Here is a 20218-nt window from a genome sequence, read left to right on the forward strand (position 1 = left end):
AGAGAAGGCTCAGGGGGATCTCATCAATGTGTACAAATACCTGGAACGAGGGTGTAAAGAAGACACAGCCAGGCTTTTCTCAGTGGTGCCCAGTGACGGGACCAGAGGCAATGGGCACAAACTGAAACACAGGAGGCTCCATCTGATGACCAGGAAACCCTTTTTTTTTTTTTACTGTAAGGGTGACTGAGCACTGCACAAGTTGCCCAGAGAGGTGGTAGAGAGGTCTCCCTCCCTGGAGGTATTCAGAAGCCATCTGGACACAGTCCTGGGCAATTGGCTGTAGGTGGCCCTGCTTGAGCAGGTGGGTTTGACCCGATGACCTCCAGATGTCCCTTCCAACCTCAACCATTCAGTGATTCTGAGTGAATAAAAATTTAGGGAAAAGATGGGGTCCTATTGACTACTTTCAGTAGGTTTTTTAGATCAAACTGAATGAAAAAATGCCTAGCATTTAGGGCATATAATCCCTCAGCAGGACTACTAAGAAAAATGAGCTCTGTAGTTATGAACAATGTAAAAAGCAAAAATATGGGAGAAGTTCACAGCTGTTCACAGCTGAGTACAGGTGCAACTCCAGCGCATGCAGAAGACAGAACAGCAGTAGTCACCTTTAAGACAGTAATCCTGTTCTATCTGGAACTTTGTGAATGCACCAGATGATGATCATGTACAATCTACTGTTAGGTCTAGCCTAGGAGGGGATGGCTTTACCAATGAACTTGCTCAGTTTTGTGAAATTTCCCTTCTTAATGTCTTGCTGTGTTTTATATAGGCCAATCGTAGCCCTCATGGACTTACTGCCCTGGCTGACTGGAGTATTACAATTTCATTGGTTGTGTTCGGAGCTCTTGGTTACATTACAATTCTTCTATTGTACTGACTTCTACTTTGCAGGGCTTCTATTGATGATATGACCAGCCAGTCTGTGTCTACAAAATACCCAGTAATTACAACGGGCCACTGTACATGATTTATTAGTATACAGAAACGATTGTGCAGCATTTTAGCTTAAGTAGCCTCAGGCATCTTGCTGAAGAACTGCCTTTGCTGTGCTTTGTTGTTTTGACATGCGTGACTCAGTGGGCTTTTTCTCCTTCAGAACAACTACTGGAATTCATGCATCAATTGCCTGCTTTTGCCAACATGACAATGTCAGTGAGGAGAGAGCTCTGTGCTGTGATGGTGTTCGCAGTTGTGGAGAGAGCAGGAACCATTGTACTAAATGACGGGGAAGAGGTCAGTAGAAGTTACTTTGGACTCTCCTGTTATACCAGACATCCCAGATTCCACAGGGTTCAGGTCCTTTTTTGTTGCTTAAAAATCAAAAAAGAAAAAGTGACATTGATCAGGTAAATTATGCTTCTTTTTGCTCAGCATTCATTTGAAAGCTTTTGTCGAAGCACTCGCACAGTATTTCTTATGCAATAAAAGCATAAGAAAATACTCTTCATAATGTACAAAATGCTTCCTGCCTATTGGATCTGATTTGGGGAGTCTATTTCAGTGTTTAAATGCTGTTTTAAAACCACCTTTTTTATTTTTCTTTTTTTGCTCTTTTTTTTTTTTTTTTTAAATTTAAAACACTTAACATTATAGTTAAACATAGGATTCCAGTTTTCTTGAGCTGGAAATAGCTGCACATTTAAGGTAAACTAGCTTATGAATGTTTTTAATAGGTGCTAAAAAAACACCTTTTCCTTTGAGAAAAATGGTAAGGGTTGTATCTATATAGTATGATATTACAATGTTAAGTGATTCAATCTTCACGTATCCTGCAACATTTGATTTGTAGCTGGATTCCTGGTCAGTCATTTTGAATGGCTCTGTGGAGGTGACGTACCCTGATGGAAGAACAGAGATACTTTGTATGGGGAACAGTTTTGGTGTCTCCCCTACCATGGAAAAGGAGTATATGAAAGGAGTGATGAGAACCAAAGTGGATGACTGCCAGGTAGTGTGTCGGACTGTAATACACACAATATCACGTACATAAAGGCATAATGCAACTCAATAGCCAGATACAGTTTCATTTTAAACTGAATACATGTAAAATCTCCAGTGTGTAACCCTGCACGATAGTTGGGAAATATGGCTCCTGCATACCCACAGTCTGGGAAATTAAATTCTCTTCATCATTTTGGATTAAGAGGTTTGTCTGCATGCTTTCTCCAGACCTTGAGGTCCAGCAACCTGTTGCACGTATCCATTGCTTCAAACTGTCCTTTAGGATCTCAAGGTCCATTAGCCGTTACAGGCTCTTTTGCTTCTACAGGCAAAAGCCATTCTTCCTTACTCAACTCAGCTACTAGAATCTTAAAGTAATACAAGCTCTCTGTCCCATGGTTTGAGTAGAAAATCTCATTTCAGCCCATCTGGCCTTTCAAGGAAAATGCCTTGATGTTTGCTGTAACACAGGTAGTCAGATTTAAGGAACATTTTCCATAGCATAAAAGTACTAGCCTGCTCTGGATATAGAATCATAGAATCATAGAATCGTCTAGGTTGGAAAAGACCTTTAAGATCATCCAGTCCAACCATTAACCTACACTACCAAGCCCACCTATATATATGGGTGGATATGTGGGTTGCTATTTACTTATTCTCATCCAGGAGATAATAGCAAAACCCTGGATGAATTAAGCATTTTGCTTGGTCCTGATGGCTAATTAGCTTCCAGTAGATGCCATTTGAAATGGGTGTAAATGTGTGTTAATGTAGTCACCTAGTTTGGCTTGCACATCTAACTTCCAAAAAGTGCTTAAATGATTTCTTGTTAGATAATGTTTTGCAACAAATCCAAACTGTGGGAGTTCTGTTTCAGCTACTACTAGCTGCTGGAAATAGAAAAGATATGTAAATGAATTATGAAGAATGCAGGAGAAAATACTGTCTCTGTGAATCTCATGCCTTTGTCCTAAGTACGTACATGATCATTTATCAACTTTTCAATCAGAAGAAACACTGTCATTTCCTTTCAGTTAAATACCCATGTTTATATAAGGTGACAGTTTAATCTTGAGTATTTGCCCCAAAAAAGAGACAAAGGTATAAAACTTTTAACAAGTTATGGAAGACAATTTGTAGTGTATACAGTATGGTTTTTTTCCTAAGTTGTAGTGGGTGGTCTTAATTATATTTGTATAGTGTAGGTGCTAGGAATATTCTTCAGCTATTTATTCTTGCACTTATTCTTGGCTGAGTTAAGATCGTTGTAGAAAATACTTTTTCCTGATGTATTCTTTAATCCAGAAGTAATTTGTTTCTGTGTGCCCCCACTCATGTAGTTGAATAAATGTTAGTTTTCTTAATGATTGACTTTATTAATAAATGGCTATGAAAAATGAAAATTATTTACAGTAGCAGTAGGCACAAAAACCCAAAAGCTATGTTTTCCCTTCAATTTCTTAAGCCTGCTAAATACTACACAAAAGCTTGCATGGGAGAAAAAATACCAGCTAGGATACTGAGCTTCATCTCCAGCAGAGGGGAGGTCAAAGAAGCTAAACAAAAATGGCTGATAATGCTAAATGATTTTTTGCTCTGATGAATCTTGGTCTCCTCTAACTGCAAGATTGTAGTGGAAGTACTGTGCTTGTGTATTCATTTGCTTACTGCAGCTGAACTGCTGGAAAGACAAATTTGGCTCACTGCAGGTTGAGAAACTACTTTATCTCTTCTATTAATAGAGTACTTGCATCTTAAGTCTAAGTGCTTTTCTGAAGATTTTACCTTTTAATACTGGTGCGCAATGATTCTTTCCAGTTTGTTTGTATAGCCCAGCAAGATTATTGCCGCATCCTCAATCAAGTGGAAAAGAACATGCAGAAGGTAGAAGAGGAAGGGGAGATTGTGATGGTGAAGGAGCACAGGGAGCTTGATCGCACGGGAACAAGAAAAGGTCATATTGTCATCAAGGTAAAAGGAAAAAAGGAAGTGTCTTGCAGAACTCTGTGTTCTATAAACTTCTTAACTTGGCAAGTTAGGTCCAGGATTAGTTGAGATATATATTATAAAAATACATATTTGAAAATAGACATTTAATATTTCTAGTTTTTATAATTATGCACATTGATAACTAGGTGATTTCTGTAGAAATTAATTACATAAATTTTTACATTTCTTATCACAATGGTTAAGCTGTTATGTTTGCTTAGCTCATCAGTTAATAGATGCCAGTATCCTTTCTAGTGTAATACCTCTTCAGTACATTACAAGAAAACAAATTTGCATTTATTGAAAATCTGGTTTAATACCTAAGACTTTTTTTTTTTTTTTTAATAGGGAACAGCTGAAAGGTTAACAATGCATTTGGTAGAAGAGCACTCTGTGGTAGACCCAACGTTTATAGAAGACTTCCTGTTGACGTATCGGACCTTTCTTTCCAGCCCAATGGAAGTGGGCAAGAAGTTGTTGGAGTGGTTCAATGACCCCAGCCTCAGGGATAAGGTTAAAATCCCCTGAATTACATACCTGTCACCATTTACATTGACATATAAGCTCTTAAAAATAAAACATGTTTTAGAGACAATGACTAAACTGAGTAAGACACAAATAGCTGGTGACATATTTTAATGACAATGTATGGATAAAACTAAGAAATTTTTTTTTTCCCTTATTTTACTTAAGTATTAATGTGCTCAGCAAGGTAAATAGCCATGTTTTACCTTGTTGTGTTTTTACAACATAATTTATTTGCTTGCAAGTATAGGGGAAGCTTTTTTCCAATAATCAGTATCTTTCTTTAATATAATTCAATAGAATTATATTGTGTCTCGAAATTTCAGCATACAGCTAAGGTCTGTGTTTTCCATACATAATACTAGTTAACTCAACTTGGCAAACATTTTGTGATAATTTATTTTTATATAAAGAGACTAGAAAATATAGCCATTGTTAAGAATCTGTTGAGCCTTACACAGCATTAGAAAAAAAACCAACCCAAACACAAGAAAGCAATCAAACATCCTCTTCCCTAAACAAAACTGCCATGATGGAAGAATAAGGCCCTGTATATCCAGTTTTGGCACACTGTCTATTGAGGCTGTACTGTGCTTCACACTGTAATGCTTTATTTTCAACTTTCTCATATGTAAAAAAGCTAGTAAAAGTTTCCAGATGTTTTTGCATATTTGAAACCAAGAGAATTATATCAATGAGGTTAAAGAGAAATTTGTTTTTCAACTTTTATTTAAATCTGGGTATTTCTTCTAGAAACGCTAGTATATCTGTGCCTTGGAGGAAGGATCTTCCATTTGGCAGAGAGGATAGGCTTTACAGCTAATATTGTTTAGCATAGGGTTGTTGCAGCTTCAGAGCTATAATATTGGAGTTCATCTTTAAACTTATTTTTCTTGTCCTCCAGTGGATAATCCCCTCTGTAAAAGCATGAGCCAGCACAGTTGCTGGTATCAGGTCTGAAAACAGGCTCTCTGTTCTGCCGTCTCAATAACCAACCCTTTCTGACATCTAGTAGCACTGACAGAAAGGCAGGAGTCAGTCAACAGCTTGGGACAAGTGGAGATAAGCAAGTGGGGAACAAGGAATCTGGAAGATTTTGGCTGTTTTATGTTAGGGGCTGATAAGCAGTGAGGAGAGGGAAAGGGGTGAGTAGAAATTCCTGAGGATGATCAGTACTCAGTAGTAATCAGGCTGGGACATTTGAGATTCAGCCTTACTGATGATTTTGCCCAGCAGCAGGGTACTTGACTTTACAGCTTTAATCCTCTTTTAATGCTGTTCCTGGTTGTGACACAAGTAATGGCATTCCTCTGGAAGTTACCATTCAACCCTTTCCAGCGCAGTGTTGTTTGGGTGTACATTAGTAAGTCCAGACACTGAAAGCAGCATTGATATTGAAGCTATCACTGCAGTGATTTAAAATATATTACAAGGTATGGATTGCAACTTCCCAGCCAATTTTAAAAATCTGCGAATAGCCTAAATTTAACCAGATGTCATCTGGATCTTCCAATGTCATCCACATTAATGAAGAACACTGCAGATGTTTAACACTGAGGAAGTTCATCTTCAATTTCAAAGGTGGAAAAATCTCGAATATGTCAGAAATGCTACCCCTAGCCTACGCCACTGTGGCTGCAGCACATAGTGCTGTGCAGTTGCCTCCTGTTAGAAATCTGAGCTCTTGAGGAGTTCTAAAGTACTTGATTAGTTTGGCCGTTAATCTTGGCAATTCTTCTGAATTCAGTTGCTTCTCTGGAGTAAAAGGCAAACTATTTGGAAACTGTGTATGAGGGTGGCAGGGTTTGGTTTTGGATGCCTGGTGTCAGACAGTTAGCATAAGAGGCTGCAGAGGTTTAGATTTTGTGCAGATGCAAAGAACGGACAGGGGTTAGCCTTAGCTGATTAAAATTTGTATGAGATTTTGTTCTTAAGCTCTAGTTTTTGAAACTTTTAGAGGTTTTCTCGTACTAACTTACTTTCCCAGCACAACAGAAGAAATGCAGCTGTATTTTTACAGATAACTGAGTGGCACAACCATTTTGGATTCAGGAGCTTTTTAAAAACAGCGTGAGTCGATACTAATTCAAGACGTCAAAACTCTCTTATTTTGTCAGGACAAGTGCTGCTGATGTTCCAGGTCAAATCGCATACTGAGATAAAATTTTATAGTGGTAGCATGTAGTTTTTAAAAAATGCAGCTCTTATTTTATGGCTTTACCTTTAATCATATTAATTGATAGTATTCCTTTAGGGCTTTTTTTTCTAACAAACTGTCAAATACCAGCTAAGATCCTTCTGAACTTGATAATTGTAGTTGCTCCGGGTGAATAGGGGTAGAGAGAAAGGAGTAGTAATAAATTGAAAGATCGACTCTAAGGGAAAAGAATTGCATGTATTTGCTGCTAAAACCTCTTTCCTGCTGCTCACAGTAGCTCCTTTTTCCTGCTTCTCTAAACATACAATAGCTCTTTTACACATGTAAATGCCTAATGAAGTTAATGGTGGCTTATCTAAAGATTTGTGAGATTCAAAAACCAATATAAAGCAGTATCAGAAGCCTTATGATCACGTGCTTGAAGAATTAAGCAGATTTGGAAATGTACATGAACAGGAAATTGTTATAAGTCGGAAATGGATCTAACTCATTGCCTTGTACCTGTGTGCTCTGTTCCCTACTCAATCAAATTTGATACAGCCAGTGTTAATTTTCTAACTCATAGTACTCTTTATGAAATACAGCATACAATTGCTTACACAAGTGAAAGCAATTTTAATACTTAATTTGTTCTATCCTCCTGGTAAATGATTGCATATTACTAAAGTTAGGTTTGGGTGTATGCATACAATATTTAGGATTCCAATGGAAATTTACAGGGGCTTTAAGGAGCAGTATTTTTAAAGGACTTAGCACTAGTGCTGTTCTGGGTATTTCTGGAAAGTATTTATATTACTGATTAATTTCCAGGTTACACGGGTAGTGTTGTTGTGGGTGAACAATCACTTCAATGATTTTGAAGGAGATCCTGCTATGACTCGATTTCTGGAAGAATTTGAGAACAATTTGGAGAGGGAGGTAAGAGTGAGGGGTTTTTCTGACAATTTGGGATGGCAGGGAGTAGCCAGGCTGTTGTTATGTATAACTCATTATGCTTTTCTCTTGCAGAAAATGGGTGGACATTTGAGGCTGTTAAATATTGCTTGTGCTGCTAAAGCTAAACGAAGATTGATAACCTTAACAAAGCCATCTCGAGAAGCCCCTTTGCCTTTTGTCTTGCTGGGAGGGTCAGAAAAGGGATTTGGAATCTTTGTTGACAGTGTAGATTTTGGTAGTAAAGCTACAGAAGCAGGCTTGAAACGTGGAGACCAGGTATGTAATTTTAAACTGTCTTCCCCCGCCCTTTTTTGTTTCCTTTCTCTTCACTAAATAAAAATAACACTACCTGTTCGTCTTTTTAGATACTGGAAGTGAACGGTCAAAACTTTGAAAACATTCAGCTGTCAAAAGCCATGGAAATCCTTAGAAATAACACTCATCTGTCTATCACTGTGAAAACCAATTTATTTGGTAAGTTTGTGTGCACTTTCTGTTCTAATTTCTGCTCTAATTTAGATGGAGTCTTAAATTATTTTTTTAATAGTTTAAAATAGTTTTGTTTGAAACACTTTTGTACTGGGAAGAATAGAAAAAGGAAGCTTGCAGGTCCTGGAATACCTTAGTTCATAATTGCAGAGAAAAATTTATGAATAGGGTCTTATATTGAAGTGACTTCACACTCACAAGTGCATGTTTCTGGATTAAGAGGAACTGTTGTGACCATGTAGCTCGAACACGTGTTTGTACGTGTAGCATTTAGTCCTTTCTCAAGAAAGAAGCCTCTTCCGGAATTTCAGTTGGTCAGTGATCTTAATTTGTCTGCTGAATTTGTTCATAGTTTTTCAGTCCATGCCTACAATGAGCACGACAAGGTAAATAAAAACTTTCTTGCCAGCTAAGTGAAAACAATTTTGCTACCTTCTGAATCTATTCTCTTAATTTTTCCTCTAACAAGTACTAAAGCAGTTTTGAAGGAGCCTTTAAGCTGCTCAGGACCTCAGTTAGCATCATAAGTAGCTAATAATTTTGTGCATTTGGTTTGATTTTTACCACTGGATACTTGGATTATTTATATAATTTAGTGATGTCTTCCCCAAGTATCTCTTTCAGGATCAGGTTCTTCATCGCAAATAAGTAGGGCAGAATATTACCGCAGGATGTCACTGTACTAACTGATGATTAAATATGCTTAGGTTATCTCCAAAAGTCATTTGTCAAATCTATAAATCTATTTCCTGGGGATTTTTTTGTTTCTTTGCAGTAAAGATTCTAATATTTCAATTGTTTCTAATAATTAAGGCATTTCTTAATATATCCATATATGCTTGTTTAGCAGTATGTGCTTGTTTCGCAATGTGTAAGCTCTGTGTAACCATCCTTCACACACTAGGTTTTTGGATCTCATGTGTTGCTTTAGTGTGTTAAAGATTAAACCCGATTTCTTCAGAAGTTGTGTTTTTCTAGGTTTTTAATCTTGTTGCTCCACTGCAAATACTGAAATCACATCACAGTAGAGTCTCAGAAGTTACTTTGTGTGTTGTATGCGGTATTGCTCATCAACAAATTCCAAAAGGAGAGTCTCCTTTAACAGCATCTTCTTATCTGTATCTAAGTTGTCTCTCCAGCTCCCATTCAACGATGCAGTTATTGGCTTGGATCACTCTCCTCCACTTGTCTTTGTGTGTCTTAATTGAAGTTTTTGAAGTTTCTTGGTGATTTGTTGTGTACCTCTGGAGATAAGGATGAGTATTAAGGACAAAATTAATACATAATAGTAAAACCTAGCCCCTAATAGTCATCCTTATCTAGTTGCCCTTGTTCCCACTTTTTCTACAATTCCTTGGTTTTAATTATCAGTTTGCATTTATTATTACAAATCAACTCATCACATGATTTTTTTCCATTTATATATGGAGACTTCGTCTCAGAGTCAGAATATGTGACTTGATCTCCAGATCAGTTTTGTTTGATTTATTTCAATATATCCACATTTTTGCAATGCTAGAAGTTGCATTAGAAGAACTGATTCACAACTTCATCAGGTATTTCAGCCCCAGAGATAGCTCTTTGCTAGGGAGCTGAGGGAGCCTGTGAGGTTTGGGGTTTTTTTGCATATCTGGCAGATGGATGCAACAGCCCTGTCAAACACCCAAGGCGTCTCTAGTCTCATCTTTCTTATATTTTCCTTATGACTTTGCAGTTTCCCCTCTGATTTCTGATTTTTTTGATCCCTTTGATAATAATTTCTTGTCCATCTCAGAGCTTTTGTTGCTGGCTATCTGTTTAAAACCTTCCTTCTCAGTTGTTAGTTTTCCTATCTCATTTTTGTCCAGTGTGTTGGTTTTATGCTACTATTCTGCAGAAGCCTGTGTCCTTATGTTGAAAAGTCAAAGTTCCTCTGTTGACACCATCCATGCAACCATGTGGTTGGTCATCGAGTGTATTTCTATTGTGAGCTGGGCCAATTTATTGATTTTCTGATTCATACTACAGAAAATGAATGTCCTTTTTAAAAGTTTTTTAAAGTCTTATATCTAAATTCATTTAATACTTGAATTGACAGAATATCTTAATCAGTTTTTTGTAGTGATTAATATTAAACTGGTCTGGTGCACAGAGCTTTCTTTTTACATTTTTGTTCTTTTTCTTTCCTCTTTTCCTGTTTTGTGCAGTTTTTAAAGAACTCTTAACACGGTTGTCAGAGGAAAAAAGAAATGGTGCTCCCCACCTGCCTAAAATTGGTGATATTAAAAAGGCGAGTCGTTATTCCATCCCAGACCTTGCCGTTGATGTGGAGCAGGTAATAGGATTAGAAAAAGTAAATAAGAAAAGTAAAGCCAACACAGTTGGGGGAAGAAATAAATTAAAGAAGATACTTGACAAGACTCGAATCAGTATTCTGCCTCAGAAACCATACAAGTGAGTTTTTTTTCTTCTAAAATATTTGCTTTGTGTTAAATTTTAATAATTTCTCATGATACTTATAATTTGTCATGATACTTTTTTTTATTAATGCAAACCATGCTTATCTATGAAAAAATAGACTAGAAAATACTAGTCTGAGTATTTGAATGCTCATAGACTGCTAACAATACAGCTCCTGACATCAATATGGAAGTATTTTACTTCTTACAGGTAAAGTGGTGGCACAAATAGTTTTTCATGTCATGTACTGTTTTCTTTTAAGACTGTTAACTGGAAGCATCCCAGGCAATTAATTTCAGAATAATTCTGCAAGCAGGTTTGCTTGCAAATGGTTGATAGGAGCAATGATTTCAGTTTTTCCACATTCCAGTGGTATGTAAGAATTTCTACGTACTGCCATAAGGGAGACAGGTTAAAATTTTAGCTTGGGTTCTTTGATAGAATTGAGTATTTTTTAAATGAAAGTTATCTGATGAAAGGTATCTGATATCTTTTGTTCTATTAACACTTTCTAGAAGTAGAGTTCTGATAAGGATTGTTGGAAACAATAGAAGAATGAGTTTTATATGATGTTGATGAATCTGGTTCTTGGCCAAGACAGATGGCATTGATGGGAAAAAGGAATTGTAGAGGGTAGTTGATGTGTTATCAGTGTTTTCTCTGGCATTTTTCTTTTCTGTGTCCCATTGAGGAAGAAACCTATTCTATGTAAATTCATGAAAAAGACACTTTTGCTGAAAATCTAGGCTTTTTTCCTGCTATTACTTAAAAAAAGTTTGCTTAACTAATATTTGGTATTTCCTACTAAATAAATACTGTTCTGAAACATTATAAATAGATTGTTAGTAATGTAAAGGTTAAATTAATATAAATTACTATATCCAAAATAATGGATATTTCTTAAATTGACGCAGACACATTTCAGTAGAGGAGAATCTGTAAATCCTCTTTTTATGTTGTTTGTCTTTAGAATGTTTTCTTTTATTTCACCAGTCTTGTATCTTTGTTCCTCCAGTAAGCCATACTCTTAGGCGTGATTTTTTGCATTGTTCACCATTGTTCGCAGCTTTTGCATAAAATTTTCTTGTTGGTTTTCTTTTTTTCTTTGATTCCTTTCATTTTTGCACTTTTTCTGTGCAGGGATCTCTTTGGGTAAGACTCAGAAAAACTGTACGCTTGACCTATTTTCTTTTCCTTTTGCTAGCTTTACTTCATGTGTTATATAGCGATTTGTCTGCAAAGCCTGTTGACATTCAGTTGTGTCTGCACAGTTTCTGCATAGAGATGTGTAGCTGTAGACTTTCCTGTTCGTGCTTTTTTTACCCCCTCTTGTGTAGAAACCTTTATCTTGTTCTTCCTAATAATTAATGGTATTGCCTGTATTAAGGGGCTTTACCTATTCTCACATGTTTTTAAATACCAAAATACAAGAGAGATGAAAAAGCTGATTTACTTATTAATTAGAGTAGATATCTAAAGACTTAATGAGTCAGCTAGCTTATGGGGTGAAACTGTCCACCTTTTTTTGAACATGAATACTGCAGAGGTCTCCAGTGCCTCCAGAATGTATCCGGATAAAACCAATCTTTAAACTAGAATGAGGTCACTCTTAGAGGGTCTGCTGCGTGAGACGTTAAATCAGTATCAAAGATGAATCAGTCTGAGCAGGAGATAATGCCTTCCTTCACTCTTGCTTTTTAGTCCAATAATGTCAAGTAACTTCCTGAACTAGAGCAGACACCACCATTTCCTCTGCGTCTACTGGGAAATCTTCTCTGCCAGCTGCAAGGCAACTCTTGAAGCGTACTTCTGGCTGCAGCCTCCACTTGAGCTCTTTGCCTTCTTTACTCCTGTAATCTAGAGTGGTTTTGTGGTCTGTATGCTCAATGGCTCCAATTAAGGATTAAACACAACCCCCACCTCCATCTCTAGCAAAGTTCTGCCTGGTCCATAATTCAGCATCCCAGACAAAGCAGCACCCCCCTCTCTGCTCTCTCTATTTGCAGCCCTGCAGTGGGATGTACAATATACTGTATTTTGAAGGAAGAAGCATTCAGACAGCTCTGCCGTTCCATTATCCCTCTACCCTGTTTGTCATTCAGCTGGAAAGTTATTTCTTAGTTAATGCTATCTCCCTGCATTGCAAATGCATACAGAAAGCAATAGAAATGCCTTTCCTTTAAAACCACAATCGCCTTTCACCGGCATAATAGAATATTTTACTGAGCAGCAGGGGCAGTTGATTTTCATGGGACCTGGACTTTTCTAGTGTTGCTATTTGTATTGGAAATTTCTGGGGTTCATTTCTTGTCTGCATAAGTTAGAACTCAGATTCTGATTTAAGTTTTTAAAATAGAGTAGACTGAGTGTAAGGTAAATACTTTCTAAATTAGCATATGAATACTTAGAATCGAGAAGAATTTTAAAACATTGCTTTTACTTTTTTTAAAACCTACTATTTGTCAGTTGATCCACTTTACTGAAGCTGCGTCATGACGCACAGGATAGGTATAAGATTATATAAAAGTGACAAACTGCAAAAGGAATACATAATGCAAGTGAAACTATTAATATAAGGAGGAGGGTCACATTGTCTTCATTTGAATTGAATTTAGAGAAAATACTGGTGTTGGCATATTTATGAAATATACTATATAGTTGTTTAGAACCACCAGAAAGCATTTTGAGGTTCAGGGGCTTTGGGGTTTTTTTTTTTTTAGTTGGTTTTTTGTGTGTGTGTGTGTTGTGGAGTGGTTCCTACTTGAAAGACAAGACATCAATTGCTGGGAATGCTTTTAGTTGTAGTGAAAGACTTGCTCGCTTGTAGCTTAGCATACGTGTGCTGTGTGCTGAATTGATCATCACTGCTTGTCACAGTATTTTGTGCTTTATGTGGAGGTACAAGAATACAGATGTTCAGATTCAGCTTAACTTCTGATTAAGAGAGAATCCAAGCACTTTTTTTCCAGTGGACTTCAGTGTTTCTGTCACTCTCATGACTTGGGGTTTTATTGTGGTTTAGCCCCAGGTGGCAACCAAGCACCACACAGCCGCTTGCTCACCCTCCCCTCCTGCAGTGGGATGGGGGAGAGAATCGGGGCGGGGCGGGGAGTAAACCCCATGGGTTGAGATAAAGGCAGTTGGAAGAGAAAGTAATAATAATGAGAAAAGAATATGTAAAACTAGTAATGCACAATGCAACCGCTCACCACCCGCTAACGGATGCCCAGCCAGTCCCCAAGCAGCGATCCCTGCCACCCAGTTTATCTACTGAGCATGATGTCATATGGTATGGAATAGCCCTCTGGCCAGTTTGGGTCAGCTGTCTTGGCTGTGCCCCCTCCCAGGTTCTTGTGCGCCTGGCAGAGCATGGGAAGCTGAAAGGTCCTTGACTAGTATAAACACTACTTAGCAACAACTAAAACATCAGTGTGTTATCAACATTATTCTCGTACTAAATCCAAAACACAGCACTGTGCCAGCTACTAGGAAGAAAATTAACTTTATCCCAGCTGAAACCAGGAAACCATTTTTTCACTTCGTAAAATAGTCTGGTAATACAGAGTTATTTTGTTTTTTAAAAACAAAACAACGAGAAAACCCAAACACATCATACGGAGATACCACTCTTGCCTTTTTTAAGTTGCGTTGACTTCTAAAAAGCAGTTGCTGTGTCCAAGTAACTAAAATTGTCTTAAATGCAGAGAGATACTGTCCTAGCTTCCCAGAGTACTGTTCAATTCATAGCACTTAAAGACGTGGTACAAGAGTCTACTGGGTAAAATAATTCATTGGTAAACACAAAAGGATGCTTGTGCTGTAACAACTCAACAAGGATAATTATCAGGCCCTTAATGACTTCTGTTTAGGTTTTCTGAGGATGGATAGAACAGTAGACAAAAGCTTAAGTGCCCAAAATTAGGGTACAAATGGTCATTTGTGTTGCATCATTTAATTTAGTAGCTTGACATTTTAGAGTTGCAGCAGTTTGCAATGATATCTGAGTTCTGGTTTATGCTTTATTTACATGTGTAGATAAAGATTTAGATGTGCTTGCCTTTTAAAAAGGCTTTGCCTATTGTAGCTAAATTTGTAGTTATTTTCATTTTTTATAATGGCTGCTATTCAACATTTTTCACCCTCAGAATATTTTATTAAGGATTTGCATCTATATATTTATAGAAAAGTTCAATGGCTAGCTCCAACTCTACATCCTGTAGCAGTTGTTCTGCTTCGCATGTTTATTATGAACTCAAAAGCAATAAGCAAATTAGTGCCTGCTATAATATGATGAGAGCTCTGTCTCTGATCCATCTAGCACTACTGACCTCCTTTGGGACTCTGCCTTTCACAATTTAATAGACAAAATCCTTCACCTTTATCACAGAATACTTTATTTACAGCTGTCAGGCACTTTGGAGGGGATACCGATAGCACCCAAGCGTGAATGCTTACCTTAGCCTTCCGAGGTAGCTGGCATCACTTCAGTCACATTCAGTGAGGAGAAACTCAGAGAAGGTGATACAGGGCAGGAAAATGGATTATCTCAATGGTCCTCTCTTACTTGTCTGTTGAAAGATCTTAGGTTGTATGGCTACAATCCGTCCTGAAGTACAGTTGCAAATTCTGTCTGTGATGGGGTGAAAGATCTGTGAAATTCAAGTCTTATAAAAGAGCACTGAGGGACAGCAGTATTTGTCAAAGTTTGGGTGATGGGGTGGTGCAAGAATGGTGAGGTATGTACCACCTTTTGAATAAAGATCTTTGCCACTGTCAGAAATTGTCAAAAAACAATGAGCCTAGCAGCTCCTCAGAGCTTAGTGGTGAACATGAGGATCTTCTGGCAGTGTGAGCAGGCGGATCTAATCACTTTGAGTGGACATTTGGGTGCTGTTGACAAAATGTAGACAGTGAGCACTGTTGTCTAGAGAATTTTAACTTCTAAATAGTGATTACTGTACTAACAATTGAAAGCATGAAAATGTAGTAATACAGATGTCCCTGCGTCCCTCTAGTATGTCCCAGGCTCTGAATGTCTGTAAGTCCTGATTTTATTTCTTGCTGGATGCAGTGACATTGGAATTGGCCAGTCTCAGGATGACAGCATCGTGGGACTGAGGCAAACGAAGCACATTCCTCCTGCTTTACCTGTCAGCGGAACCCTGTCATCCAGTAATCCCGATCTACTGCAGTCTCATCACCGCATCTTAGATTTCAATACTACTCCAGGTAAGGATCCTTTTTTGTTGTTGTTCTTGACCTTATAATTTCCTTTCATCGATTTCTTCCCTGCCCCCACCCCGGCCCCAGACTTCCAGAGTCTGAAGATGCATGTGAGTTTTTATTAACTGTATGCTGTCACCCACGGATTGCATTAGGATTTATTACATCTGCTCCAAGATACTTTACCCGAATGTATTAGATGTTTATTTTTCAAGTATGTTGTATACAGAGTGCCTCTTACTGATTGAATACTTTTGGCCAGTGAAAACTTATTTTGTTTGGTATCTTATAATTTGCCCTGATAGATTGGCATTTACAAGACTGCAGTATTTTCAAATAGCACAGTAGATCATTAGCTTACAGTAAAGTGAAAGGGCATTGGACTGGGACACAGGACATGCGTTTCAGACTTTTTCTGAACAGACTTCTATAATCTTGTACTACATCTGTAAGGGACAGAGTTTCAAAGTTCCCTGTTAATCACCCTGCCCTACAGCTGTATGCTGAATTCTTCGTATATAAAGCGATTTAAAATCCCATTCTGAAATAGATGAAAAATGAACACATTTAGCAGAGAGGAACAAAGCATAGGGGCGAGTGATGGAGAAAAAGGGGGAGAATATGAGAAACTTGATAGTCTTATCTTATGAGAAGGGTATAGCTGGAGCTCCTGGCGGGTCTGGGATTTGGGCTCTTATCTTGCTGCAGGAAGGTTCTTAGCAGGAAACCTTCTCTAAGTATCCAAATCTTTGCTATTAAAACATAGCTGCTGGACGAGGATATGGTGATGGTAGCTGTGCAGACACTCAGTTATTTTAGTCTGATCTTTAGAGTATTTCTCAAAAGTAGAACTAAAAATTCAGTGCCCTCCTAAGTCTGAGGGATTGCAAACCTTACCTAAGGGGACTGTGCTTATACATCAGCCTACATACTGGTCAAGTTGGTGCAATCATTGCACTTGAAACTGTGATACTGAGCATCACTTCATCTCAGGTTCTTTAGGGCTAGAGAAAGCTACATGAAGGTGGTGTGTGATTTTTGTCCCAGTGTCTAAGATTGCTCTTGAGAGAGTGGGAAGATTGGTATTTTTTTGTATTTTATCTAACAACTAGTGTCCAACACTTTGAATATATTCTTTATCAATAAGAGCCTAACTTTTCATTAGCACTTGATCTATAAATGGGTGAAGATTCTGTTCTCCAGCTTGCCATTTACCTAGACCAGACGGTCCTAGATAATTAATGTGCCCCTAATGCCGAGCACAGCGACTTCCAGAGCTGTGGGCATTGCTGTCTCTCACAGCTCAAACAAACTCCATTAATTGAGAAGGAAACCCATTACAGGTCTGAAGATCCTTCAATCACAGATGGAGTTTGGAGAAGTTTAATAAATGAATAATGCTCTACTGTTTGCCTTTTGCTTTGAGGAAAGGAGATAAATAATGATGTAATGCCATTGCTTCACCCTTACAGCAGCTTTTCCATTATCTTTATAGAAAATGTATTAAGTAATTAGTGCTTTCTCATTTAAAAAAAAAAAAAAGCTCTTTGCTTAAAATTTGCCCAAATGTCTACACACTGACTATTTTTTTAAGTAATTCACAGGTTTAATTTTTCTGTGTGTGGGAAGGAGGGGAAAGGGGGACTGAAATGAAAAACATATACCTTAAGGGCTTTAAGGATGGTTGCATTGTAGATAGAAGAGTAGAATTATACCTCTGTATACTTTAAGACTTGGAAAAAATTAAAGCTTGCATTTTTAATTTCTTTTATTACCTTGGACTAAATTAAAGATGGAGATGGAGGCAGCTTGCAAGAAATTGAATGCACTGGAGAAGAAAGAGAAAAGTGGTAGAACAGCCATCCTTTGAGGCTTTGGGGAACATCCCTCAGGATGGGAAAAAAAAGGAAAAAACAACTTGCTGTTTTGGAAGGGTAGTCTTTGAGGAGAAAATGAGAACAGCTTGAAATCTCTGAGGAGTCATTTTAGTTTCTCTTCTGATTTGCTCAGGCTTTTTCAAATATACTTTTTAAGGTTCATTTTTAAATGTTCAACTAGTCAATAGCACTTTGATTTCTCTTCCTTTGTGCTGTCTTTGCTATTCGATTGGAAGTCAAAATACTATAGTAATGATGAGCTGCCAGTCACTAATACTTTTTTTTCCCCTCACGTAAGCTTTCTAAGGGACTGGATTCCTATCATACAGCATTGCATTCTTCAGCCTGCCACTCCAGTTTCCTTTTTTGAAAAGGAGTGAAGGGGGGTGATTACAATTCTTTTCAAGTGCTGTTTTATTTAAAAATTATTGTGCTGAATTACTTGCTACCATTGCTATAGCTGTAATCATTTCAATTGCTGGCAGACTTCTCTGTATTCTGTGTAGTGCTTTTGCTACCAGCTCTGATAGGTATGCAGCCTGAGAAATTGGATGGTAAAATACAGTGCAAAGATGATACTTTTCTATTTGCTGTTCTCTGCATTTCTTCATATTGACTTCAGCAATGCAGCAGAACAGGTTATTTTCTCCTTGCACAAAACACTTGTTTCTTGGGAGGAACATTAAGCGAGTTCCCACCTTGGTATTGTTTACAGTAGCTTCCCATCTTCATAGCGTTTCTTTGAGTGGCAAGTATTTCTGTAACAGCAAGAGGCAAATAGATCTAGAGAGCGGTCTGGTTTTTAATAATGTCTCTGAAAGGCTGCGTCTTTGTCATCTGCCTTCCTCAAGATGTCAAAAAATGTAGAAATTATTTCAGGCACTGCTCTGTATCCCTCAGCTAATTACTGAAGGAAGGCAGGTCAATATTGAATTGGTGATAAAAGGCAAAATTGGCTTGTTTTAGTTATAAGGTATTTGTACCTTTGAGTCAAGTACTTAGAAAGGGCTAAAAACTGGCCTGTACGGATACCCATTGTGTGTAACTGATGATGTAATCACTCAGTTCTAGTGTGTCTCAGTGTTAGTGCTTCTCAAGCTGCAAAAATACTATTGTGAGCTTAAAAGTTATGGGCTTAGTTGCATGAAATTTGTAAACTAATATATTTCAGCCTAAATAGCCTTTGTGGCAAGTAAATCAACTCATATCAGAGAGATTTATTTTAATGCTTTCCAAATGATTAGTTTGGAGACATGCAGCAGCAGTGGGAAGATGTTAATTTTTGTTCTTTTGTCACAAGATTTCTGTTGCTGAATAGATCTTTCTGCAGTAACTTGGATACGTTATGCACATTCAGGTCTTGTCAAAAAATATTGTGGTTGTATCAAAGTGGATGTTTTCATCTGACAGCTGGTTTTTTCAGGTTTTTTTTTTAATAAAGATCATTTTTCAGCTGTAGATTCAGAGGCTTTCTGTTATCTGTTTTCTTGTTCATATGACCTTTATGATCTAAAAAGAAAAGAAAATACTATTTTTTTAAAACATCTTCATTAAAGAATAATGACCAGATGTCATGTCACACAAAACTGGAAAAGGTTATTTGTAAAAGAGGGAAGAAATTAAATTAATTGAAAGTACTTGTCAGTTAAAAATACCTTACATTAAAAAATCCAGTGGTGGATAGCTGTACAATTTCAGCTTTTTTTGTCTTTTTGTAATACAATGATAACAATCAAACTTAAGTTGATTAATGGGTCTAGATTTCAGTACATTAATGGAAATATGGAAATATATATGGATTTGGTATTTCCATATAGCTTATAGAAATACCAAATCCAACATTTGGAGTTAGGCTGGTAATTCTCCAGATTTCCTAAAAACAGACACCTTGTAGGTGTTCACTGTAAGTTTCTGTCATCAGTCACTTGAAATAATAATATATTTAGAACTCGAAAATTTGTAAAGTGTTTTTCTATCTCTGGCTGCTTTATTTCTTAATTACTAAAACATTGGCACAGAGAAATAAAGAGCAAGTTTTCAGTCTGTTACTTATGCATTGATTTAAATGTATCAAGGGTAGAGTATTTTTGATAATTAAGTACTTGGATGCACTAATACTCCTGCAGTTTGTTTGTTTATACATGCATGCTGTCCATTATACACGCATCTTCCTGGCTACTTACATGTTCATGTCTTCCCTTTGTGTTTGGCACTATGGTTGAGCATCAGACTTAGGTAAACAAGTCTATTTTCTTAAAAACATCTTTAGGAAGATTGACATTCTTATCACCTAATTTGCTTAAACTTCTTATATGTCAGGGTATAGGGTAGTGTTGCTGAGTGTCCTTGATTTTTCTCAGACTTAAATGGAATTTGCCAGTACTCAACACCTGTGAAAATCAGACTACTCACTAGTTTGTCTGCCCAAAATTTTGAAATGTTAACATATTTTTATGGCTTGCCCCATTGATAGCCTAACTAACTTCTTTTCCTGGTTGCTCATAGAACTAGACTTCCATTAAAAAAAAAAAAAAAAACAAAACAACAACAAAACAAACAAAAAAAACCCCAAACCACAAAAACCCAGCTGTTTTGTAAGGAGAGAGGTGAAACAATGATACTGAAGTAAAAACTC

General features: G+C 37.3%; 1 protein-coding gene across 5 annotated transcripts in view; it reads left to right on the forward strand.

Annotated features, from left to right (window-relative positions):
* Positions 1 to 20218, forward strand: part of RAPGEF2 (Rap guanine nucleotide exchange factor 2) — a 188803-nt gene that overhangs the window by 151722 nt on the left and 16863 nt on the right. For all 5 annotated transcript variants that reach the window (XM_075708717.1, XM_075708718.1, XM_075708719.1 and 2 more), the window contains 9 exons: positions 1103 to 1239; positions 1796 to 1954; positions 3766 to 3918; positions 4285 to 4449; positions 7430 to 7537; positions 7628 to 7831; positions 7921 to 8029; positions 10231 to 10477; positions 15555 to 15712. In XM_075708717.1, the coding sequence (XP_075564832.1) occupies positions 1103 to 1239; positions 1796 to 1954; positions 3766 to 3918; positions 4285 to 4449; positions 7430 to 7537; positions 7628 to 7831; positions 7921 to 8029; positions 10231 to 10477; positions 15555 to 15712 (1440 nt within the window). The remainder of the gene's footprint in view (positions 1 to 1102; positions 1240 to 1795; positions 1955 to 3765; positions 3919 to 4284; positions 4450 to 7429; positions 7538 to 7627; positions 7832 to 7920; positions 8030 to 10230; positions 10478 to 15554; positions 15713 to 20218) is intronic.

Source organism: Pelecanus crispus, chromosome 4, assembly GCF_030463565.1.
Source record: "Pelecanus crispus isolate bPelCri1 chromosome 4, bPelCri1.pri, whole genome shotgun sequence".
NCBI lineage: Eukaryota > Metazoa > Chordata > Aves > Pelecaniformes > Pelecanidae > Pelecanus > Pelecanus crispus.